This window comes from Cnephaeus nilssonii (genome assembly GCF_951640355.1).
Source record: "Cnephaeus nilssonii genome assembly, chromosome: 17".
Taxonomy (NCBI): Eukaryota; Metazoa; Chordata; class Mammalia; order Chiroptera; family Vespertilionidae; genus Cnephaeus; species Cnephaeus nilssonii.
Window position 1 is genome coordinate 41,866,875 of NC_137088.1, and position 24,864 is coordinate 41,891,738.

Consider the following 24,864-nt stretch of genomic DNA (forward strand, 5'->3'; position numbering starts at 1 on the left):
GCTCACCATTATTCACTCACAGTTAACACACTCAGTCCTGAGAGATGACTTGCATGGGTCCATCCTGGAGCAGCTGTGGGGCTCCAGTCTCAGGCAGTGAACCAGCCCGTTGGGTTCTTGGGATGTCTGTGCCTCTCATGACCTGGTCTCCTCTCCTGGAGGGCAGCGTGGGCAGGAGAACTGCAGGTCTAACCCGCTGGCGTAGACAACGGCAGGAATGAGAATTGGGGCAAGGCCACGCTTGTGCACCATGCGACCTCGGGCGGGCCATTCACAGCTCTGGGCTCAGTTGTGGGTTGTTGGTTTGTTTTGGTTAATCCTCACTAGAGGATATATTTTTTATTGATTTTAGAGAGAGTGGAAGGGAGGGGGAGGAGAAAGAAAGAAACATGGATGTGAGAGAGCCACATCAATTGGTTGCCTCCCCAAGCTCCCCAGCTGGGATGGGAACATGCAACCCAGGTATGTGCCCTTGACCCGAATTGAACCCACAACCCTTCAGTTCCCAAGCTGATGCTCTGACCACTGAACCATGCCAACCAGGGCTTGGCTCAGTTTTGTAATAAGTAAAATAGAAGCAGTCTGGGGGATCCGGGCACCCCCAGGGTGCTGTGACGATCAGAGGAGGTGATGGACCTGGGGGCCTTTTGTCCCTGATGCAGAGTAGTGCCCGCGGGGGCTGCCGAGTAGTTTTCCCCTGGATCCTGGGACCCTCCCCGCAGGTGCTGCGCCGGCTCTTTCAGAGCAGGTGGGAGCTTCGTCCTCCCTCCGTAGACGGGCTCAGGACCCCTTGTTGCTCTTTTCTCCCATTGCAGCGTCAGTGTGTTGAATACGCCTTGAAAGCACGCCCCGTGCGGAGATACATCCCCAAAAACCCCTACCAGTACAAGTTCTGGTACGTGGTGAACTCCTCGCCTTTCGAATACATGATGTTTGTCCTCATCATGCTCAACACACTCTGCTTGGCCATGCAGGTAAAATGGAGACGCGTGGAGGTGGGGATCGTGTCTGGGCCTTCTGCACAGTCCGTGCCCCAGATGTGAGGGTGGAAGGCCAGCCTCTCACCAGAGGATGGGTTTGATTTCCGATGAGTCAGGCCTGTAGTTTGGTCAGAGTCCGGTCTTGGCTAACTGTCATCGTGGTGGGAGTTTAAGATCGCTCTTTTAAGAGACTGTACAGCGTGGCCATAGGTAACATTTCCGTGGAGCCGGAGCATTCAATTCTGTAACCTTTACTGGGGCTCCTGGGCCAGGGCATGGCTGACAACTGATGCTCTGTGTGTGGAGTTGGACAGATGGGTTCCAATCCTGACTTGACTCCTCATAGGGGGAGGGGGAAGGCAACCTTGGGAAAGTTATTTACATCCCCGAGGCTGCTTTCTTTATTGCTAAAATGCGAAGTCCATCATGCCTGCCTCAGATATAAAGTTTATGTTGGATACTTTGTGCCAGGCACTTCGCTCTGGGCCTGTCACCCAGTGTTGAAAAACAACATACAAGTCACATTCCTGTCCTCAGGGAGCTCTCAGTGTGCAGTGGGGACCCTTCCGTTCATGGAGTAGTGAGTTTGGTCTGCATCACAGCTATTCCCTGCTCACATTGGGGGCAAGGAGTACAACTCACCTCAGTGGGGCACACTGGATTACAGTGTATTAACTTTTAATATAATTCTATATATTAAATATAAGCACTATAATTACTAGACTGAATAGTTAGCCTTTCCAGTAGTTTATTGTCTAGTTGCATTAGGACAAGAAGCAAAAACCAAGGTCTAGATTCAGTTTTCACACTGACTTTAAGAGTGCTAGCAAGCCAACTCCCAGTGTTGTCTGGAAAATGGGTCTAAAGGCAGCCAGTTATAAATTCCCTAGCACTTTCCTTTAACGTAAGAAATCTTTATGCATGAGAAGGACCATGTGCTGATGTAGGGGCAAGTGGGAAGTCAAGATAATACTGACTTTTATTGAACATAGAACTAAATGGCATAAAGTTTATGCCCAAGCAAATCCTACCTTTATTCATGGACATGTGGGTGGATTCTGCATTGTGCCTGGGGCATGGCGCTGAGTGTGATCCCTGCCAGAAGGAGGGACGGGTTCCTTTTATCCTGAGCAGAGGCAATTGATGTCTTTCCCCTTCCGCATCCAGTCATCCTCGCCTTGCCAAGGCCCCCTGCACTTTGTGGGGAGGGCTTGTGACCTGACAGTGCCAGTGGAGTCATTGGGGGAGGGTGCTGGCCTGTGGAGGGTGCCTGTGTCCCCAGAGGGCACTCGCCTGCAGGGAGGAAGGGCTGGGGGCCTCCTTCTGCGAGCCTGGAAGGGGCCTCTGAGAGCTGTTCTCCCGTCTCCGTCCACAGCACTATGAGCAGTCCAAGATGTTTAATGACGCCATGGACATTTTGAACATGGTCTTCACTGGGGTGTTCACTGTCGAGATGGTTTTGAAGGTCATTGCGTTTAAGCCCAAGGTGAGTTGCTGAAACCATTTCACAGAGGCTGTTGCTGAATCACCCCAGAGAAGCACCCGCTTCCTGTTAGTCTTGTGTCAGTGAATTATGCTGAATTGTTCTGGCCGCTAACTGGGTTATCACCTGCGAACATTAAAATCTGATTAGGGCATCTGTATACATATGGGACAATAAATCTGCAAAAACAAAACCTCATAAAAACAATTCTGAGAAGAGGAAGAAGGGAGGAGAGCATTGGGAATTGGTGGGATGGAGGTTGTTTTGAACCTACTTTCTGTTTCTAGAACAGCATTATCAGGTTGTCTTGGGGACACTTGCTTCGTTACTGGAGCACTTTCCCATAACCCATCAGAAAGAATTCGGCCCTGATTTTACTTCTAGATTTCTAGGAAAAAGACTTTGGTTTTGTGTGTTCTTGGTCTACAGCATCTTCTTCACCTTTTATGGAAACTTCTACCCGCTGCAGACCTCTCAGAGCCATACCATTTTCTTGTCTATTTCATTTAGAAACTTTTCACTTTAAGACAAAGCAAGACATGAAATATGTTAAACTGTGTTGGACAGTTCAGCATATTGTGTCTCCTTTGGGAGGGAGTGGGTCCATCTCACATCCGTCAGTGTCTGTAGTATAACGGATAGGCAGATAGGACAGCGTCGAAGAGCACGCCCGGCTCTGGAGTCAAATCCCTGCTCGGCACCTGCTCATCGAACAAGTTCCTTAACTGCTAGATGCCTCCGTTTCCTTCACTCTGATGCCATGAAGTAAAGACACGATGGTCCTGTGTCACAGGGTGCTGTGAGGAGGAAAGAATCCCTAGGTGTGCCATGCTTGGGCAAGTGGTACCAGGCTGTAGATGTGTCAGGTGGTCACAGGCTGTAGTACTGTGACTGTCACCACCACCACCACCACCAATCACCTTCAACCAACGATGTTCCGTTGTTCTAAAACCCTGGGCAGAGCAGCAATCCTGGCTGAGCTGTAGGATGTTTCACCCTCAGGTCCTTTTCTAGCAAAGCCCCACACTGTCAGTCAGAGGATGACAAGCTCAGCGACCCAGTTATTGGTTCATCTGTATGGAAGGTACCTGGCAAGACTAATTTATCCTTGGGTTATGAAATGATTTTACATACTCCTTACGTACATGGAATTCTAATTCAGAACTGTTCCTTTCTTTAATTTGAATTAATTTCTATGCAATCTTTGTCAGCTCTTTGTGGACCCAAAAGAAAGGACACTAGTAAGTGACCAGTTGGGGCGATTGCAGTGGGGTCAGATTTGGCACTTTATGCATGGCCAGGTGTTATTTCCTGTGACTTGTCCATACCTACACACACAAACATTCCCTCCTTTTCCAAATTCATCTTAATTTCCTTTGGAGATTTTGGTTTGCTTCCCTCTCACCTTTACTTCTTTGAATAATATTTGTCTGGACTGATGGAAGTTTGCAAAGTAACAACATCAGAAGTCCTTGAGAAATGCAACACGGATCATATCTATGGAGCATTTCCCAGATCCCCACGCCACGTCTCCCCTCCCCTCGCTGGTGATTATGCTCTGAGGTTTCCAAAAGCTTGTTTGTTCTAGGCTGAGAAGGCCCACTTGCCCATGGCATGTGTGTGAGTGTGTGTGTGAGTATGTGTGTGTGTGTGTGTGTGTGTGTGTGCGTGCTTGTGTCAGTGTATGTGTTTGTTAGTGTGTGAATGTGTGTGCATGTGTGTGTGTGTGTGTGTGTGTGTGTGTTTGTGTGAGTGTATATGTTTGAGTGAGTGTGTGTTCGTGTGAATTTGTGTGTGTGTGAGCGTGTGAGCGCGTACCCTGTAGCAGGCCATTGCATCAAGTGTTCGTTGCACACTACTCTGCCCAGTAAACTGCTGATACCAAACCTGGGGTGCGGGGGGAGTTCAGTGGCCTGTTAACAGCCTGAGGTACTAAGGGAAAATTTATAATCAGTACTGATCAACCAGAGTTTTAAAATGAGTGATTTCCGCTAGACATTGTGCTGCTTTGTAGTTTTACTTAGTAAGGTGTTTTCATAGCATAAGACAACCTCAGGCTGCAATTGAGAAAGTTTGTCACAGCGATAGCAGTGTCTCTGTGCTTGGGGGAGCGCTGTCACCAAAGTCAGGGGACAGGGCTTTATGCTGCTCTGTGCCTGGAGAGCGGGGGACAGTCAGTCCACCAAGTTACATGCAAAGCTCTGCCTAGAGCACTCCCTGGCTTATCCTCATCTCCCTTCATTGTTACCATCCAGCCCCCTCGAGTCGGCCTGCACAGGCACGTGGTGAGGTGAGGGCCCTCCTTCCTGGGCTCAGGGACCCTGTGAGAGGCTGCAGGGGGAAGATTCTTTGAGGAGATGGCCACATGGAATGGAGGAGTGGGAAACCTGGCCCATCAGTCTCATAGGAAAGTATCTCCTGGGAGGAGCTTTGTAACAGGGACTCCACAGTGAGGGCCACACCTTCTAGAAGAACTTCAGCATCTCTGTCAGGGCAGCCTGGGTCACAGCTGTTTGTCATTCAGATACAGGCAGTGAGTTGGACAAAACCCGTCCTGGTAGATGTAGGAGGAAAGGTTAAAGCAAATCGAGAGACCTGACCCTGGGGACTTCTTTCCTATTCAGACCCTGATGGAGAAACGGGGCCTCTTGAGAGAGAGCTCAGTGAGAGGGACATGGTCCCAGGACCACGAAGGGAGGTCACCCGGCCGCCACAAGCAGGAAGGGCTGAGGTGGGCAGACAGTAGGAAACCCAGAGTGAGGGGCTTCCTGGTGGGGAGGCAGGCTTACTGGGTGGGCCGAGTTGATTTGGTGAGGTAAGATTGCAAGGCCTGGGGTGGGGCAGGAGCCAGGTGAAGGGGACAATAGGGAGAAAATAGAGGACATCTGTAATACTCTCAACAATAAAAATAAATTTTAAAATAAAAAAGAGTGCAAGGTGGTAAGAAGCCACAGAGCCAAGGATTAGGGCAGCAATTTTCAACTGGTGTGCCACAGGAATTTTTAAAACTTGCAATACCCGACTTAGTCAGGAGCATTGACCTCTTTCCCTTAGATTGTAAATAAAACAATGACAACAGCCAGCACAGCCATAGCGGTCCAGTGTGAATGATCAAAATTATCCCTTATTTTTAATTTTGGTGTGCTGCAGAATTTTAATAATTAGTTTATGAGATGACAAATGTTAAAAGATGATGGATCAGGGCAAAGCAAGCAGGCTGTTTAGTGTGTTGTGTCAGCTCCCAAGGGAAACCCACCTGCCAGGCATTGACCTCATGCACTTCAGGTTGTGCTGTCGACTTGGAGTTGACCTTGGAGTGCCCTAGGGTTTTGAGTGAGCAACAAGCCCCGTTCCCCTGGCCTTGCCCTCCAGTGTTCCTCGGGAAGCCCCTGGAATTCTCTTGCTCCAAGGAGGGGGATAAAGGGCCTTTTCCAAAGTACAGGTAAAAAGAACAGGTGGCGTTCGTCTGAGGCTCCCTCTTTGTGCTTCTAGATGTCACCCACCTGCTGCTTGGTCCAATACGTGTTCTGGACAGGTTGCCTGCCTTGGTCATGGGCTTATCCCCAGAGAGCTACACGTTGTTCCCAAGTCTCAGGCGATGAAGTATTTTGATCTTGCTTCTACCTCAAAAAGGGCTAATTTACACGCCTAGCCACTTGGGCTTGGCAAGAGTAAAGAGTAGTTAGGTTGGGGAAAGAAGTGAGTGTTAGTGCTGGCCGTGTGCTTCTGCGCAGAGCTAACGCACAGCGGACACCAGGCATCTGGAACCATCACCCTCCCAGGATGGCAGTCCCCACCCCAGGGTCCCCGCCCCAGGGTCCCAGCAGGTGTGGGGCTCATTAAGAAAACCTTAGCAATCTTCCTAGCGGACGTTCTCCACCTCCTGGGGAAAGAATTTGATGCTGTCTTTTCAGTTCTTCAGGGATCACATATAATGAAAGTGATTTATTTTAATGCCAAATAACAGTCCATCTCCTTCTCCTTAACTAGAACTCTCGGTCACACTTGCTCACCTCATGGGCTCAGCCTGTTCCTTTAATGTTGGGTTTCTCTCCCGGTCCCCTTCTCACCTGGTATAATGGGTACCTGCCTAGGCCCTCACTGGACCTTTGCAAAGGCTTATGCTAGTTAGAAAGCTGCCGGCTACAGCCTCTATAAAAAGTTGGCACGATGGGTCATACCTTGAGTCAATGACCCCCATAACATCCCAATCTCTCCTGCCTCCTTTCTGAGTTACCCTGACTGCTACACCATCTCCCTGCCTCTGGCCTCAGCCCCTCTCTGTTCATCTTCCACAGACTCCCTTTGTGAACCCTATGCCCCTCTCCCAACGAAATTCTGGTACTAGCCACCTATTACACGAGAAACATAGGTTTCTTGGTCTCATGTCAAAGCCTCCACTAAACCTTGGCCCACTGACGTTTCTGCCTCATTTCCAGCCACTCTCTCCCTGTCATTCCTTCTCCACACCCATCCCTAGCTGTTTACATGCTAGACTTTTCCATGGCACATGCTTCTGCCTGTTATCCTTTAGCCTGTCTGAATTGTTGGCTCCTCTGTGACACTGTCCCTACCGAGCCAGCCCCTTCCCACGCATTGTGTGGTTAGATGCGTATGGGCGTTAGCATCATCATTGCTGCTCCACGCCTCTCTCTCCACTAGCGATGCCACAGGCTGAGTCTTCTTTGTCTCCCACGATGCCTGCTGCAGGCTCGTTACTCAATAAAGACTAGGGATTGTAGACAGGAATAAATGGATGAGTCTGTAGGGATACCCTCTTGGCATAAGGGCACCTGGTTTTCTATCACAGGATATTTGGGCAGAGTAGGGGTGGGCAAAAGTGAGTATGTTGTCCTGTAAACCCTCGCTTGACCTTTGCAAAGGCTTATGCTAGTTAGAAGCTGTCCTTTCTAACTGCTTCTATGAGAAGTTGGCACTATGGGTCATACCTTGAGTCCAATACTGCCCTGGCAGAAACTGGTAAATGACCTGGCTGCCAAGGTCAACCACAGGACCAGGTCCTTTGTAAAAGGCTTCTTGAGATCTGCAGATGAGAGAGAGACTCCGGGCGGCAAACTGACCCTGGGCTTGGGCTCCTTTCCCCCATATGCAGCCATCTCACAGGCTTCCTCCCCCATGGTGCCAAGTCTGTGCTACCTCCTGGCTTCAGACCAGACATCGACAGGCAACCAGGGTAGAATTCTTGGACGTAATGGAGTTGCCTGGCCTCAAGGCCCACATTAGTCTGGTTTCTGATTTTAAATGTCTGGAGTCAGAATTGTTTTTGGGTCATAGAAGTTATTGCAAGTGGCTGATTTGCTTGGTCTTTTCAAGCAGTTGGCGCTGGACAAAAAGTAATCTAAGGGCTGACTCTGGCTGGGCTGGTAGGGGCTGCTGGTTCCACTTGAGGGCTCGGCCTCAGAATTCAGCTGGAGGAGATACGTTGTGTGTCAGTGGCTGAGGGGGATGGAGAGGGCCCTCTGTTGGAAGCCAATGTCTCATTTTCAGGTTACACCAGACTTTGGTGGACAGTGATTTTATTACAAAACCGGCTACTAAACCGGGAAACAGGATGTGGGAAGAAAGGCAGGCTGGCATTTCCTGCCTCCCTGGGACCAAGCAGAGCCACCTGGTCGGGGCTGGAGCCTTTGGTTCCAGTCACCTGGGTTAGGGGTGTAGACTCTAGGGTTTTGTGAGTGTGAGGGATCCTCTGGAGAGAGTTGAAGAGATTGCCCAAAAGTTCCAGGACTTCAAATGCCAGGCCCCTATCGTGTCAATTGAAAGTGATTTTATATAGCATCATGGGCTGTAATGGCCCCGTTGGACAATAGTTTGTTCCCAGTTGATGGGAATGATCCTAAGGTGAATACTGATCATTCTGGACAGCAAGAGAGGAGCTGTTCAGGAGTAAAGTCCAAAGTAGGCACAAGGCTGGCACTCAGCGCAGTAGTGGGCGTGGCCTCAGGTAAATGACAGGCGGTAACGGGTGGAGCTGAGCACTTGGGCAGCGAGCTAGGGGCTGTCCATGTGCCGGGACAGACAGGACAAGGGATGCTTGGCTTCTGCTCTGTGTGTACGCCAGAGGCCCAGCAGTTACTGGAGACCATGGATGATTCTGAGGCCCCCATCCCTCCAGAGGGGAGGGGAAGGCCCACCACACTCTAGCTGTTGAGTTGCTAAGTCCTGAAGGAAAGGGCAGGCCCTGCCCCTCAGCAGTCTGCCAAGGCTGCTCCTCAGCCAACTGAGTGTTACCCATCGCAACAGTGCACATCGTTTCATAGAGAACCTGCACCCTTAGGTCCTGGGATGTCCACAGCCTCACGCATGCGCCCTCTGATGCTCGCTGAAGTAGGCAGCGAGTTCCTCTGTGTCCTGGTGCAGCTCTTCATCTCATCCCCGACCAGCATGACTGCATGTTAGCAGCACTAGCCTAGTCCTCGGAGCGGCCCATCTTTCCTCAGTTGTGCCGGCCAAGAATCAGGCACCTTGAGAAGGAAAGCTAGAAGGTGTAGGATGTGGTCTTTCTTCCTTTTTATTTTTTTTATAGGGGTCCTCCACAATTTCATAAGGTGTTGATAATGAGAGAGGCTGTATATGTGTGGAGGTAGGAGTATACAGGAAATTGTTGTACCATCCTCTCAATTGTTTGTTGTTGTTTTTTCAATTGGTATTTCTTAAGTAGACCTTCCCATTAGACTTGACCCACAGGCCATCAGAGTTGTGCAGGTGAACTCTTTTTGTTGACTTGCTACCGGTCTGAGATGGGGCTGGGAGGTGGCTGTCGATGAGGGTAACACCTGGCTGAGGCATTATGATTGAAAGAGGGGAGGAGAGAGGTAAAGATGGGTCAGAAGTCATGGCAGTTGGGTGGGGAAATCTTCCTCTATTTAAGATGAAAATTTGTAAAAACCCAAATCATCAGTCAGTGTCATAGCTCCCCCAGGCATGCCCTGGAGTGATGAACAGAAACCAAAATAAATGTGCCTTCTCCGGCTCTGAGGACAGCCAACATGCCCACGTTTTCTGTGGTGTCACAGAAGGCGGGGCTCTGCAGGGCCTTCCTCGGGGCTGCGCTCGGTCACAGGTTCACGGGACCTGACACTTCAAAGTGCCCCTGTCCTGGTTTTCTTGATCCAGCGGGAAGTGTACCCAGGGGTGAGCACACGGGGCCCCTTTTTCATACTATTCAGGTCTGAATTGATATTTCTAAAACCTGTTCTGACTTTGTAAGGAGACACAGTGGGTTTACAGAGAGTCGTTGGCCTTGCAGCCTGGAGCCTCTGTGTGCAGGGCGGCCCACCACCCCCTGGGATCTCGGCCTTTCTGGGGGTGTCAGGAGACAACAGGCCCCAATTTAGCACCTATAGTGCTGAACCAGGAAGAGGAAGTAAAACAGGGCACGTGTATATGGATTTGTAAGTCGCGTTCATGGGGATGTTGTGCCTTCGGAATTGTTGCGAGAGTTGAAGACCTGGAAAAACAAGCACTGGGCTGCATGACTGATAGGAAGAGACGTTGCAGCGGGTCAGGCACTACCTAGTTCAAGGCTCTGGGGTGGATACCGGGGTGAGTGGAGGAGGGGACGGGACCATCAGCATAGGCCTCCTCCTCGGAGCGGTGGGCCGGCAAAGACCCGGATTCAGTGACCAAGGTCTAAGATGCGGTCACCGTGGTGGGGGTGCGTCAGGAGGGTCTGAAAGGTCCCCTCCTGGAGGCAGCATTTGATCTGACCTTGAGGGAGGAAGTGGTGTGGGCAGATAGAGTTGGGGTGGGGAGTGTCAGGAGGTGGGGGAGAACCTGGTGGTGGTTTTGATGGATGGAAAGGAGTCCTCTTAGCCTGGAGGATGAGGAGGGAGGGAGAGAGCAAGAGCTGGGAGCAAGGAGGAGCTGCTGGCGACTTGGGGCTTCCCTTGGTGGCTGTGGGGGCCCTTGAGCACCTTCATCATCTGTCAGTGCTCTTTTCCTCCACGAGACAGCCTGGCTTCCCCAGTGAGCTTCTCTGCCACGACTCGGTGCCTCGGACCTGTGTGCACCCCGGTGCCCGCCTCCCTGCCAGCCATTGCCTGTGTCTGCCCTGCTAGACCCAGAGCGCTGAGAGACAGGGACTTGTCTCAGGCACACCCTTTGTAATTCTTGTTGGCTGGTGAGGAGGGGGAAGGGTTACTGGTGTGTTTTAAGGGCACAGAAATGAGAACATGTGGAATGTTTGCTGACAGTGTTCTTTAAGTGGAGGAGAAGGGGTGGGTGACTGGGTCCCTGTGGAAGGAGTCAGAGGGGCTTGCTTTTCCATCAGCATAGGAAGGTTTGGGCCTGTCACCCTGGGGCCAGGGCAGAGTTGCCAAATGCCTCCCTGTGCCCTGCAGATATTCTGCTCAGTTCATGCTGCTCAGGACCATGGGTCTGCATTGTGTGTGCGTGCATGCATGTGTGTGTGCGTGTGCGTGCATGTGTGCATGTGTCTATGCGTATGGGCAGCCTCTCTCACACATGCAGGCGCACACCATCCACTGTGCCCTTTCCAGTGGGTAGTAGTATTGCCTCCCTTTGGCTCCCCCACCCTGGTTGCCGTGGGTGCTGCGGGGCCTTGGATGTGTGCCCATCTGATCCGTGTGGCGTTTCATTCATACATGCTCATAAATGTCTGCCCCCTGCCTGCTCTGTCCAGGGGTATTTTAGTGACGCCTGGAATACGTTTGACTCCCTCATCGTAATCGGCAGCATTATAGACGTGGCCCTCAGCGAAGCCGACGTGAGTATGCGCCCGCCCGCGGCCGCCCGCCTCTTGCCCTTCGTCTGTGTACATCCCGCTCCCCGCCCGCACTGGCATCACCTGGACAAGTCACAGACCCCAGCCTCACTTCATCTAAAACCAGGAGTTTCCTAGTAGGAGCTGCAGAAAAGAGGCTTGACAAGGCAGAGCCCCAGCCTGGGCCTTTTTAGACACAGGCCACCTTTTGGAGGACGGGCTATTTTGCAGCGTTACCCAGGGCACCGGTAGGCAGGGCAAGCGAGGCGTCTCTCACTGTTCTTATTTTCTGTATCAGCAGGGGTCTCCAAGATGATGTATCTATAACATGTTTGTTTCAGGGCAGTTTTTCAAGTAGCCGCGTGGCATAACGCTAGAATGTTCCCTGTTTATAACACTGTCCTTTTCTTCTTTTCTCCTGTTGTGCTTCCTGTCCTCTGTGGCTGAATGCTTGCCCTCACAGCACTATTTCACTGATGCATGGAACACTTTTGATGCCTTAATTGTTGTTGGTAGCGTCGTTGATATTGCTATAACTGAAGTGAATGTAAGTAGCAAACTTTGTGTCCTACACCGTCATTTTTTTCTCGTTAAGTCTGGCATAGAGGAGACCAGAAACGAACACCCCCTGCCGCCCCCCCCCCCCCCACCTCAGGGACCTCTGTATGTTTTAGAAATTCAGGCACGCATTTCTCTTGAAAGATGAAGACCATTTTTGGTCTCACCACCCTCACCCCACTCCCTTCCCCTAAAAGAGACTTGGAAAATAAATGTAGAATGACTGTTTTGGAACTAAAACATTTTAATAGAATATTGTGTTACAATGTTAAGGGCTAGGAGTTATGTGAGTGTGTGCACATCAGCACCCACTAGCTGTGTGACCTTGGCACGTCACCTGCCTGCTTTGTGCCTCAGTTTCCCCAGCTATAAAACAGAGTTCATAGTGTATGTGCCCTGGTACCCACAATGGTTCAGCAAAGGCACGGGAGGGAAATCCCACAGCTGTGCCCTGAGCATGTGGCCGTTGCTGCTGGTGTCCTCACCTGTCCTGTCCTGTGTCTGCTGAGTCCAACTGGTGACACTGGGGAACGTCCCCATCCAAGCTCCCAAAATGGTGATGCAGTTTGACAGCTGCCCAGGACCCGGGGAAGGAGGCCTGTGTGCATCCAGGTGGGGGGTCAGTACTCCTTTGTTGCCCTCAGTTACATCTTTTGATGAGGGGCTAAGCAGCAGGGTAGGTGCAGCGACCCTCCCCCCAAGAAGCACCCCAAGAACCCCCCATTTCAAAATGAAGAGGCTTGAGAAAGGGGAACCTCACCTCCTGCCGGCTCCTCTCGGGTCTGACCCTGGGCGAGACCGATGGGCCTGAGGCAGGCAGAAATGGCCCTGCCCACCTGGCCTGTCCCAGGTCACCTGCAGTCTTCGTGGGTGTCCAGTGTGTGTGCCAGGTTGTGTCGAGTCCTTTGTGGGGACCGCTGTGCAGTGTTGGCTTCCTGCTCCACATCCCCAGCCTCGCCACTCCCCACACTCGGCTGCCACGCTCTGCCTGGCTGACATCGGCAGGTCCATCCTGGTGCCCAGACAGCCTGTGTCAGATAAGGACGATGAAATCCCCATTGTGCCACCTGTTTGGGGCTAGGCTGGTTCTGGAGAACGGAACAGTGGGACATGCAGTCCAAGGCCTGGTGGTTCTAGTCCTGGTCCAAACGACTTGTTGTATCTGGTCCTCACTTCTTTCTTGGGTCAACTGGGGTAAATGAAATCTGTTCTCCCAGCTTCGTAGGTATGTTGTGATAAAATGATATGAATATTTGTGAAAATACTTGCTAAAAAGCGCAAAGTGGTGGGGAGATTTCCCATGCAATAATGAGTGAAATGGGCTAAGACATTGGCATGTGCATGAATGTGTGACTTAAGCCTCATAACACCCAAATCCATGCCATGACGAGGTACAAAATGGCATTTTACATCCCCTAACCTCCATAAGCCCAGACATAGGAAAATTTCACTTCATGTGAGATATTCTATAAGTCAGCTAGAAAATTGCCATTCATAATGTATAAATTATTCTTGGTCATACAGTAATCTGATGCTAATGGGAGAACAGCAGGACCCTAACTGGGCTGCCGCTGGGCTCTCTCCAATTTGATGGGCAGACATCTGCCTGCTTCGTCATCTTGTGAAAGGCGCTTGTAACTTCCATCACAGTGTGCTGCATGGAAATTCTGAAACAGACGCTCTGAAGTCAGAGGTGGTCTGTAATGGAAACGAAAATGGAATAAACCACACTTTCAGCAGGTCTCCCTAGAGCGCTCGGGGCTGCAAGCCTTGTGCCGGGGTTGGGTGTAAATGCTTAGTTTCTGGGCACCAGGATGTGGCCAAGGCTTGTTTACTGAGGGAACAAGCCAGCTCTCCAATGCCGGACCCACCTGCTGGCTGGCGGGGTGCGGCACCGGTTCATTCAGCAACAGCACCTGCCCGGCTGCCCGGCTGCCCGGCTGCCTGACTGCCCCTCCCTGCTCCGGGCGCAGGAGCCCACTGCTTCTGTCCCCTCTGCCCAGCCTCGCTCATCAGTGTCTCAGTGTTGTCCTCCTTCATGAACTTCGTTAGTCAGGTCTACAAAAGCCCACACTAAGTTTTCTAGTTAGCATTTACACCAGGGTACCTGCACAGAACAGGCTGGCATTGGGCCTGTTCCTGGCATTCACTGAGACTTTCAGGACCACACAGGTAATCATTCCCATACTGTCCTTTCAGTCAGCGACCTTCTCCCAGCCAGACGTGGCTTGAGGCCGAACCTTCCTCAGTGGGTGGCAATGCCAGCTCTCTGCCCTGGGCCAGTAGAGTGCCACGGTGGGAGCTCTCAGCGTTTCTGCGCGAGGCCTCAGGGCAGAACGAATGCTCCAGCCACCTTCTCGTTTATTCAGTCATTCAACACATGTTTATTGCACGTCTAGAATTCTCAGACCATAGGTGAAACTTTGGGGAGGCACAGAGATAAACGAGACCGGGTGTCCTTAACCTCTGATGGTAGAGCTAGCTCAGCGGGGCTTCTGACTCCTAAACCCCTCGCCCGCACCTGCCACGGCCTCCAGGGTAGCAGCACCTAGTGTGTCTCTTAGTGGCCTGTCCCCAGAGCTCCTGGGTCAGCTGAGCATGAACGCTCTTGGTCCATTGTTGGCTGTTTTTAGCTGCCATACGTCATCATTATTTGCAATATTAACTTGCTGTGCTCTCTCCCCCAACTTCTGTTGATCTTTATTTTCTGTTGCCTAATTGATTTTTCATGTTGGTTTTATTTTTAGAAAATTGTAGCGGCAAGTATATATATTATCATATATACGGTGAAGTCATTAAAGCAAGCGCACTTTAAGACTGTCTACTTGTTTTTGGCTTCCCCACCTTTGGTTTTCGCTGAGTTTCACAGGACACGCTGTTGGTCATGGTCATCTAAATTGTTTCCCGCCCCACCTTTCGTTGTCTCCAGCCTGGGCCCGAGCTGAGGCCATCGTGGTCAGTCATGCCTGGCTCTGTGGCTTGCCAGCAAAATCTTCAGGAACGAATGATCCGACCTGGAAATGAGAAACCGAGCTTGCATTGTATTCTTTGCAGAAACATTTTGGATGGCCCTTCCCGTTGTCCTACCTGCATGCTCACCCAGCCCTCTCCCTCCCGTCGCCCTCCCGTGGCCCTGGCCTGCTCTGTCATGGTTTCATCTCTCTCGTGGACTCGTCTCCAGCACTTTCATCGTCACATCACCAAGCTGCTAAAATGTCAGACGATGCCTGGCAGGCTCACTTTTGCTCCCTCTCAGATGCCCGTTTGCTCTTTGGTGAAACGCATCCTGTTCTCCCTAACCTGGGAATGGCTGCTTTGCCATTACCGTTATTGCTGGGCGGCAACGTACTTGGCGTAGAGCCCACGTCTGCCTTTTTATTACTTACAGAAGAGCATGTCACAGGTCAGTAGGGAACCTGCTTCCAGGGACCCTAGAATTGTCCCTGGCTTGTCAGGCACCCAGTTCAGACCAGGTGGCCAACAGCTGCAGTCCGCTTCTTGTTCTGAACCCACAGTCAGGTTGTCCAGCCCTCCATTCCATATGCTCACCCTTTTCTGGGGACCAGGTTGCTGGTTTCTGGACACAGACTCAGCAAGCCCTTCCTGCCAGAGGTGTTACATACCAGGTCAGAAGTCATCAGAGGGAGCCCCCCCCCCCCCACCACCCAAAGACTGGGTTCTCTAGGGCACCTCAGGTTAACTGGTTCTGGGATGTTGGTTTGCTTCCTGTCTGAATTGAAAAACTGCATCCTTTCAGCTTTTCCAGAAAAAGGTGGGAATTAATTCAGAAAGTGCAGACTGATCCCTTTGGTTGCACTTGTTGGGGGCTGACTGAGAGCCCCGTGGGACGGGGCTGGAGCGAACATCAGGAGAGCCCCAGGGATCTCGGGAGCTTTCCTGACCCGGCATATAGTTTGGCCTCCAGAGGCTGCGGATCATCTCACTGGAGGAGTCCCAGCTGATGACTGTGGCATCTCAGGCTTGGAAGGAGCCCCTGAGGTCATCTAGTCCCAGCCCTGAGATGACACTGAGTCCCCTCTAACAGCTGCCTGGGGAGCAAGTCCTTTCCCCATCTGGGGTGTCCAGTGGTTGATCCCAGGGCCCAGCAGAGTGTCCTCCTCCGCTCCTTGTGAGGAAGATGGGGTGGAGTCTAATCTGTGCATACAAGTACTGAACCCCCGTCAACCTCCAAAGAACCCACCGTCGGCTCTAACAGCCCAGGTGGGCTTTTCTAGGGCTCCCACTCTGCAGGGCCAGTCCATACCTACAGGGACATAGCTGTGTGGGCAGTCCGCTGGAGATGTGGCCTGCTTTCCCCCGGCCAGGACTGCAGTTCCCGGCTCTGGCAGCACGTTAGTTAGAATCACCTGGGAGCCCAAAGCTTAGGCACCCCCCCCGCCACCCCCGCCATCAATGAAATAAGAATCTTTGGGGCAGGACCTAGCCATCAGATTTCGTCAGTGATCCCTAGGCAGTACTACTGTGCTGCCCGGGGTAAGAGCTGGCCTGCCCTTTCTGCAAGCTGGCATTTGTAGTTTGAGCAAAGCCATCCTCAGGGTCCTTCCAATGTGTAAGATGTTTTAGCAGCTTGCACTGTTCCTCATGCTGCCTGCGACACCTCCCCCGAGCAGCCTCCTCCCCAGTGCGGCACGTGGGACGGGGAGAGCGGGCCGCTGGGGTGCACGCTGCTTGATGTGCTGTTTGTTCTTTCCTTCCTTCCGTGCATGTTGTGCTGCCTTGTCCCTCCACCAATGCTGTCTCCTCCTCCTCTTTGCTTTTTTTTTTTTTATTTTAACAAAAGAATATCCATGGTTTCAAGTCCATAGCCCAAGATTTGTCAACTTCAAAGACATCGATTGAAAGAGAGATGGGCACTTGAAAAGTCAGGGTGGCTGCTGATTTTCCCACGTCAGAAGGAACAGGGCGGTGCAAGGTCTGTCAGACTTGGAGCAGGACAGAAGCCGCAGCAGAAGGGGCCTGGCAGAGCAGGTGGCCAGGAAGCGTGTCTTCCCCAACCACAGGCCTCCTCGTTCTCCCACAGGCCCAACTCACAGGCTGTGTATGGACATTTCAAGTGTGTGCTGCAGAAGGCTCCGTCTTATGCCTGCTCAGGTCCCCTTGGCATAGGTGTCAGAGGTGTGCACACACACACACACACGCACTCTCACAGCCTCACACTCCAGCTGCATGGCTGACTGAAAGCCTTCCTGCACACAGGAGATGGTGTGGGAGACACCGAGAGCTCAGCAGAACTAATTCCTTCAGTTGTTAAAGCCTTAAGTTAAATACCACCATCTGTCCCTTTCAGGAGATGTCAGTTGTTTGAGGTGAGAGGATAGAAGAGAATAAAAATGGTGACCTGGGCTGGGACAGTCCCTCTGCAGAGCTCACCTCCTGAGCACCCCAGGTGGCCCAGGAGCCCTTTGTACATATCAGACCTGTTAGTCCCGGGTGCGTAGTCACGTTGCTGCATCTCAGTTGTGATGGGATGTGCCCATATTTTTCCATGAGTTTTGTGGAATTTTATTTTTGGTCCTAAGAGGCAGCTGTGGACAAGAGTGAGGCTTCAGAATGGAGCCGTGATGTTCCCTGTATCCCTGGGGAGGAGGACCTGTCAGATGGCTGTGCGCTTCCACGGCGCACACAGCCCTTCGCTGCCCCGAGGCACCGTGCGTGCGGAAAGGCTCTTAGCAGCCCGAGCGCACGCAGCAGTGCTGGGCCCCAACCAGAAGAGCCTCGTTGCCTTGGGGGTCAGTCACCTGGTAGACCAGCCGCTTCAGCAGAGGTGCCACTCCCAAAGGAAAGAGAAAGGCCATCATTCCCGGATTCTTGTTCAGCCCTCCCTGTTTAATGTAAAGATGCCTCCTGATATTTGCTGCAGTTTTCTTACAACCTCTTTGCGGTTTCTGAAGTACTTATCAAGCATCTAATAAGTGCCAGATCCCATGCTGGGCACTGAGTGGAGTGAGGCAAGGTCCTTGCCCTCTGGGGGCTCCCAGCCTGAGGGGGAGGCAGTGACACAGGGCGGTGAGTGCTGTGATTCTGCACCCCCGGGCCCCAGTTCCAGGCGCCCAGCCAGACCTCTGCTGGGCAGAGCTACCGGAGCTCAGGGCAGGCTGGTCCTGAGCTGTTGCTCTCCAGTAGTCACACAGAGCTGGGCTTTGTCTCCCTTAACAGCAGTCTGAGCTGCCAGTGCAGTGAAGGGAAAATAGATCTCCTGCCCCCGCTGACTCAGTCTGTCTAGCTCCTCAGCAGCCCCGCCAGAGAGGGCATCATGGGACACGCACTGCCCAGGCGTGTGGCCCCAGCATCAGAGTGTGGTCCAGGGGGGCCTGTGGGCCACAGGCAGCTGCCACACCATTCGCCCCGTTTGGTGGAGTCATTCTGTTCCTCGGAGTTTGGTTGGCCCACTGCAAAGCAGTGAGTTCTGGGACCCACAGCTCAGATTCAGTGAAGAGAGCCAGGCTCCCCAGAAGACACAGAGAGAGCCCCACTCTGCATTCCGATGTAGGGACAGCTGAGGTCATGCAGCGTTATTGTTCCTGGGTGCCTGTCAGCCCTGGAACCCCACATCCTGGAGGTGACTTAGACAGGAGTGTGAGCCTGGGTCCATGGCTGCCCTCTCTCAAGTCCAGTTCCAAGCAGAGTCCCTGGCATTTTCTCAGGGAGGGAGCAGGTGTGTCGTCCTAAGACGTCAGCCACACATTTGTTAAAGGCGGGAGGGGATGTCCTCCCGGACCACTGCTTCCTTCCCAGTTCATTAATTCCTGTTCAATCTTTGATTTCTTAAAGCCAACTGAAAGTGAAAATATCCCTGTCCCAACTGCTCCACCCGGGGTAAGACCAGCGACTAGTGCCCAGGGGCTGGGCCTTTTCCTCGAGTTTATTTGGCCATGTCGAGTTCCCAGTGTTTCTGTATTCTCCATGATTGTTCTTCCAGAACAGTGTCTGCAGTGGTTTGCATTCATCATCAGTGTCCAGTACTCTTGACCAGCCCAGCATTCACCTCTTAACACACTAGACCACGTGGACATGCATGTGCTGTGTGGACACAGTTTTCCACGCCCTGTGTTGTTAGCATGTAACTTTTCCTTTCATATCATGCTTTTCAAGGTGAAAAGGCCCTAGAAACACATCTTCAATTCTTACTTCTGTCACCTGTGTTTGCATCTGTTGCTGTTTTTCTGAAAGTGTTGCATGTTCTACTTTCCATTGGGTTTGACCTCTCCATGATAACCCTTCAGAACTCTGAAGAGAGCAATAGAATCTCCATCACCTTTTTCCGTCTTTTCCGAGTGATGCGATTGGTGAAGCTTCTCAGCAGGGGGGAAGGCATCCGGACGCTGCTGTGGACCTTCATTAAGTCCTTTCAGGTAAGAGCCGGGCCATGGGCTTCTCTTTGTCTCTGAAGAGCCTATGCAAGTCAGTGATTGTCCCCCGTCGTGGCAGATCCAGACTCTCTTCTGCATGACCACTGACCACTTTGGTCACATGACTGCCCGGGTCACATGACCACCTAGGTCAATAGAGAATACGGAATGCTGGAGAGACCTGACCCTTCATTAAAGGAAGCAGAGAGAGATGTGGAGCCTCTGAGTATTCAGTCTGTCCTCCCCCGGAAGCCCGGTGGTAAATGGTGATGTCCGAGAGCATGCTGGGTCCCAGTAGACCCAAGAAGCCTCACAGCCTCTCACTAGGGTGGCTTCTCCTCATACAGCTGCAATGGTCCTGTTGTCAGCTGGTCTAGATACAAATCCAGGACCACTTCACCAGGGCCAGCACATCTCACCAGTGTCTTAGCCAGTGTCTGGGAGGGTTATGGAGTTGAGGACACTTAGGCGTAAACTAGGTCTCATTCATCACTGTGATTCTTCAGGCTGATCAGCCTGGTTCTAGTCTATTCCTGGACAGAACCTGGCTTCTCCCGTGCCTTCCAGCACCCCGCCCAGTACTCGAGTCCTCTGGACTGAGAGTGGTGTAAATTCTTGTTAAAAAGATACACCCATGTAGGGACTTTGTAGATAGGCACAAGCATTAGAAAATGAATCTTACATCTTTTTTTTTTTGACTATTTTAATTCAAAGGTAATAAATGCTCACATTAACAAGAGAAGCGATCCAAAGATATATAAAGGAAAAGTTCACACTGACCCCTACCACCTCTGAGGTGGCCAGCATTGACATCCCAGGAAGCGTTTTTCCTCAGTGGGTAGGATTTGAACACGTAAAGAGAAGGGAGTAGATCCAGAAACTCAAAGAAGGAAAATCACAAGTCCTGGTGGGGAAAATGTAGGAGGAGCCAGAATACAGCTCTGAGACAGGCGGGCAGACCGGGGCCTGAGGCGGGTGAGTCTGGATCTTGGTAAGGGATGAAACCCTAGACAGTTGTTATTAATATGGAATGGAAAAAGCACCAGTTTGTGAACTGCTATAAAAACACAATGAATTCATGTAATGTCATTCTTACTTTTAAAGAAATTGCTCAACTTTTTTTACAGATAAATTCATGTCATGGAGTAGTAGTTCATAAAACCTGAGAAACAGTGCCAACAGAATTCTTAAAATATTCCATAAACTAGGAAGAAAATGCATGTAGGTATAGGAGAGCCTGACGCTCACTCTGTGGACTCAGTGAACCGGTCCAGCCGCCAGGATGGTGTTACTGCCCCGGGTCAGGCTGGTGGTCACAGGTGCAGAGATGGCACACATCGGGAAGTGTCACAGCCACTGGCCTTTAGCGGACAGGAGAGGAAGTCAGTGCTTTAAACGTGTGCCTAGCATTAGGGTTAACAATCTGGGCCTTCCCTGGAGGTGTGCCGGGCACATGGACATCTTCTGTCACGTGGGATGAGATAAAACAGCAGTTGAAGAACATTGGGTCAGAGGACCAGGGTTCTGACCTAACACACAGGCTTGTATCTGATGTTCCCAAGGAGAACCCAGGCTTGACGACCACCCAGGTAGCTCCTTTCTTCCCTGGCCCAACCCCTCAGTGGTTCTTTCGGAAAGTGTGCATTTTAAGAAAAGAGTCTTGTTTTCTACAGTGACAGCCAGAAAGTGGTTCTTTCCCTCTGGCCCAGTAATTCCACTCCCAAGACTTCTCCTTAAGGGAACACGTCAGCAGGTGGCCAGGTGGTTTTGCATACAGCTCGTCCTTGGCAAGGTGAACTACAGTAGCCCCTCGCTTCCATGCACACAGGCCCACACAAGAAAGTGGGAGCCATCCAAATGTCTGCTCTGGAATGGTTTGATCAATTGTAGAATTTCACAAAGGAATCCAGTGATGAACTTAATATGAGAGTGGAGTGTCGGTGGTGACACCGCCTCGGGTTAGGATACACTGTTGACGACTGTGGGAAGCTGTCCTGCCTGCAGCTCCGTGACCCTAGGTGTGCACATGGCTGGCATCTTCAGGACTGAAGTCGCTGTGCTGGGGTTTAAGAAGTCCGTTCTCTCTGTGATGTTCTCTCAATATAACACGGAAGAGAAAAGCATGTGGGCCCGTGTGGGTCTTCAGTCTGTACCCAGCAGCACGGGGACGAGAGGCCAGCGCTGAGCCGGGTGCTTCCTTTCTTCCAGGCGCTCCCGTATGTCGCCCTCCTCATAGCCATGCTGTTCTTCATCTACGCGGTCATCGGCATGCAGGTGAGCCCAGCTCCTCAGGGTCCCGTTTGCTCGGTAGTCCCAGATCTGGGGCAAGATGCACCTCCGCCAGGTGGAATGGAAAGCCAACACGGCTGCTGCTTAAGAGAAAAGGAGATGAGAAAGACGTGGCTCTAAAGGAAAGAGCCTGTGACAGAGAGAGCCAGGCTCAGAAGAGCAAGGAGGGGTTGGACTAAGCCAAGAAAAGCTGGATTTGGTGGTACCCCTCACCGCCACTCCGAGTCTTGGGAGAGTCAACTGATCAAGAAAATCCATAGCTGATTTTAGCAACAGGAAATGCCATCCTCAGAGAAGCCAAGATTGTCCTGTGTTCTGCACCTGACCTGGGACCCCTGTCTTGCCTCAGTAGCACCTTGAGAAGAAGCATGAGACCAGGTCCTTCTGTGACCCGGCTGGGGGGCTACAGGCTACTGGTCAGCTCCTCCTGGGGTGGGGAACAGGACGGAGGCTTCATCAACAGCAGCCCTGACCCGAAGCTGCAGTGGGCAGAGCCGCCAGGAGGAGGGGGAGGTGGGGAGTCCCCCATGGAGACGAACCTTCCTGGGTGGTGTCTGCCACATTCTCACTGGGTTCGGGTAGATGCCCTCTTCCTGATAAGGGAGGGGTGTGAGTGTAAAGAGATGGTGTGATTCCCGAGGAGAGAAGGGGTCATGCTGATTTATTCTATTCTGAAGGCAGAGAAGGATTCACAAGTCGCTAGGAATCCTAGCAGGCATTATGAAGCGACAGTCACACGCTGGAGTCCCTGTCATTCAGCAGCCTGTGCGCTGTGTGCCCCGAAAGGTCCTCTACGGCAGGTCGCTCTCAGCCTAGCCCAGAGCTGTCTCAGAGAACTGGAACTGCGTGCACGTACCACCCGGCTCACACGGGAGGCTTAGCCTGCGCCACGCTCTTCTCAAATGTCAGTCTGCTTCTCTGAGTCCCACACATATTTCCTAACTTCCCCTTACCCTGGAGGGAAAGCCCACCCTGCCCTCCGTGGCTGGCGGCCCCACGCTTGTCTGCAGCCTGACCTTGGTGCACACCCGTTCTCTTAATTTCCAGGTGCACCTCTGAGGCCTCAGTTCTGGGCCTTCATCTCACTCCCGGGCGCCCCCCTGACCCAAGGCCCAGCCTCAGCTATGCGGACCTCCCTGTGCCCCCCTGTGCAGCTGGCCCACCAGCTCTCATCCGAGGGCTGCTGCCTGGTGCTTGCTTTTCTGTCCCTTCTCCAGGGTCAGAACTCCTTGAGGGGAGAATGTATCTGCCGCCACCTGTTCCTGTGGTTAGCACAGTGCCCGGCACGTCTTTGTGAATAAATGAAGTGCCCAGCACATGGGAAAGCCCTGTGGGTGTGGCTCGAATTTGAATTAGTTCTAAATTCAGACAGGGAGAGTTCCTTTTTTCTTTTTTTAAAATGACAAAATCTATTCTTTTTTCCCTAATAATTTTTCCACCTAGATGTTTGGGAAAGTTGCCATGAGAGACAACAACCAGATCAACAGGAACAACAATTTCCAGACCTTTCCCCAGGCGGTGCTGCTGCTGTTCAGGTGACTGATCCCTGCACGGGGCGCGTGGCTCTAGCTGTGGGCTGCAGAGGGACAGAGGACACGTGTTACTCACAGCGTGGCTGTTCCCAGTTGGTCCTGGTGGCTTTCTGTGCTTGTTTGTTGTGTGTTCTTAAACAGAGACGCTAACAGCTCAGCCACAGGGGAGTGTTGCTGGCTTGTAGAAACGGCTGTGTTCATTTCGATTGTGGTGGTTTATCCCTCTGGGAGTTGGTGGGTCTGCTCAGGCCGCCAGGGAACTGGAAGGAGATGAGCGTATGCGTGGGAGCCTCACCCACTGAAACACAACCGGGCAGACAGAGGTTTTGCAGGAGCACAGAGGCCTTTTGCACAGCCAATGGGGCACATCCTAAGATGTGGAATTTGAAATTTTACGGGATTGCTTTTAACCCCAGTTCGTTAACTTTGCAAACAAGGGTGCCTCAAAGTGAGAGAACTTTCTAGAAATTATACAAGTAATTGATAAGGACTCAGTGACCAGATAGCAAGTCATTTGAAAGTTAGGCAGTTTCCAGTCCGTGGCTTTCAACAAGGTGAACGGGGTCTTATCAAGTTGTCAGATGTTAAGTCATTAAAAGAGAATAATCGATAAAAACTGTAACATAGGGGTTTAAAGAAGAGAAGGCACAAAACCAAACATCTAATTTTACAAAAAGAATTGATGTGCTCGTATCGATTGATAGAAATCGAAGTTATAGCAGGGATACTGAAATAAATTGCATTTGAAAATAAGTAGGAATTTCATGTTTTCACTAATTCCAACTGGCTTTTCAACAGAGTCCTTAGGTTTTGCTCCAATGAGAAACTTTTTTAAAAAAATGTTTTAGAGGTCTGAGCCTCAAAGCCCTCTGCACCTACTAATAGCCTTTCCTTTGCTCGCTCTAAAAAAGGTGTGCGACCGGCGAGGCCTGGCAGGAGATCATGCTGGCCTGCCTCCCGGGGAAGCTGTGTGACCCCGAGTCGGATTACAACCCCGGGGAGGAGTACTCGTGTGGGAGCAACTTCGCCATCGTGTACTTCATCAGCTTTTACATGCTCTGTGCGTTTCTGGTACGTGAGCAGAAGGGCTCCCCTTGGGATCAGCAGGTGTTGGTGTAGCACTTGGAATTCAGACCAGGGACGTTGCCCCACTCACCTGCTGGGGGTATTCTACGCTGATGAACAGCCCCCTCCACGCCACTAGGCAGGCTTGGCCGGCTTTTGTTTTTTGTGTTTTTTTTTTCATTTGAGTCTGTTTTATTAAGTTGAGGGGATTACACTTCCTTTTCTTGAAGAGTTTAGAAGAAATTCTTTAAAACTTTGTTTTCCACAGATTAAGGTCATGAAATCCTGTTGGATTAGTTAGTTCGAATCACTCTATTAAGATATTTTTTTTATTTTTTATTTTTAGTTATATACTTTTATTCTTTTTTAAAAAATTCAAAAAGTTCATTATGAAAATTATCAAAGATACACAAGAGTGTAGTGTAATGAGGCTTCTGTACCTATCACACGGCTTTGGTTGTAATTGCCAGTGGTAAGCGCCTTCCTTGTGAGCAGGGCCTCGAGGCTTTGTCACGGGCTCGTGTGGTCACTACCCCACTGCTTGGGACCGCTGGTGTCTTTATGAAAAGATCAAAGCCCGTGCACATAGCAGTGACTTAAGAGTGTGAGTTATTTGGTAGCAGTGAAACGATAACACTGCTGTGTGCTTCAAAGGTCCAGATAATTCCTCCCCCTGCCCTCCCCTGGGACTAGACCAAAGCCATCCCGGAGAGCTAGAAGTCTGCTTTCTCGTTAACCGTTCTTCAGGTGGCGTTTTACAGCCTCTCTGGGGACATGGGTTCACATGTTTCGTGACCCTGTGCTGAGGAAGCTCTCACCGGGGTCCGGCCGGACGGATCTG

The 24,864-nt window shown here is 51.4% G+C and overlaps 1 protein-coding gene across 7 annotated transcripts in view; it reads left to right on the forward strand.

Moving 5' to 3' along the window:
• CACNA1D (calcium voltage-gated channel subunit alpha1 D) overlaps positions 1-24,864 on the forward strand; it is a 298,642-nt gene that overhangs the window by 235,565 nt on the left and 38,213 nt on the right. For 6 of the 7 annotated variants that reach the window (XM_079794704.1, XM_079794705.1, XM_079794702.1 and 3 more), the window contains 7 exons: positions 816-974; positions 2,356-2,466; positions 11,129-11,212; positions 19,012-19,140; positions 21,346-21,411; positions 22,870-22,961; positions 23,870-24,029. In XM_079794704.1, coding sequence (XP_079650830.1) covers positions 816-974; positions 2,356-2,466; positions 11,129-11,212; positions 19,012-19,140; positions 21,346-21,411; positions 22,870-22,961; positions 23,870-24,029 — 801 coding nt within the window. The remainder of the gene's footprint in view (positions 1-815; positions 975-2,355; positions 2,467-11,128; positions 11,213-19,011; positions 19,141-21,345; positions 21,412-22,869; positions 22,962-23,869; positions 24,030-24,864) is intronic. The other variant, XM_079794707.1, reaches the window with a different exon arrangement.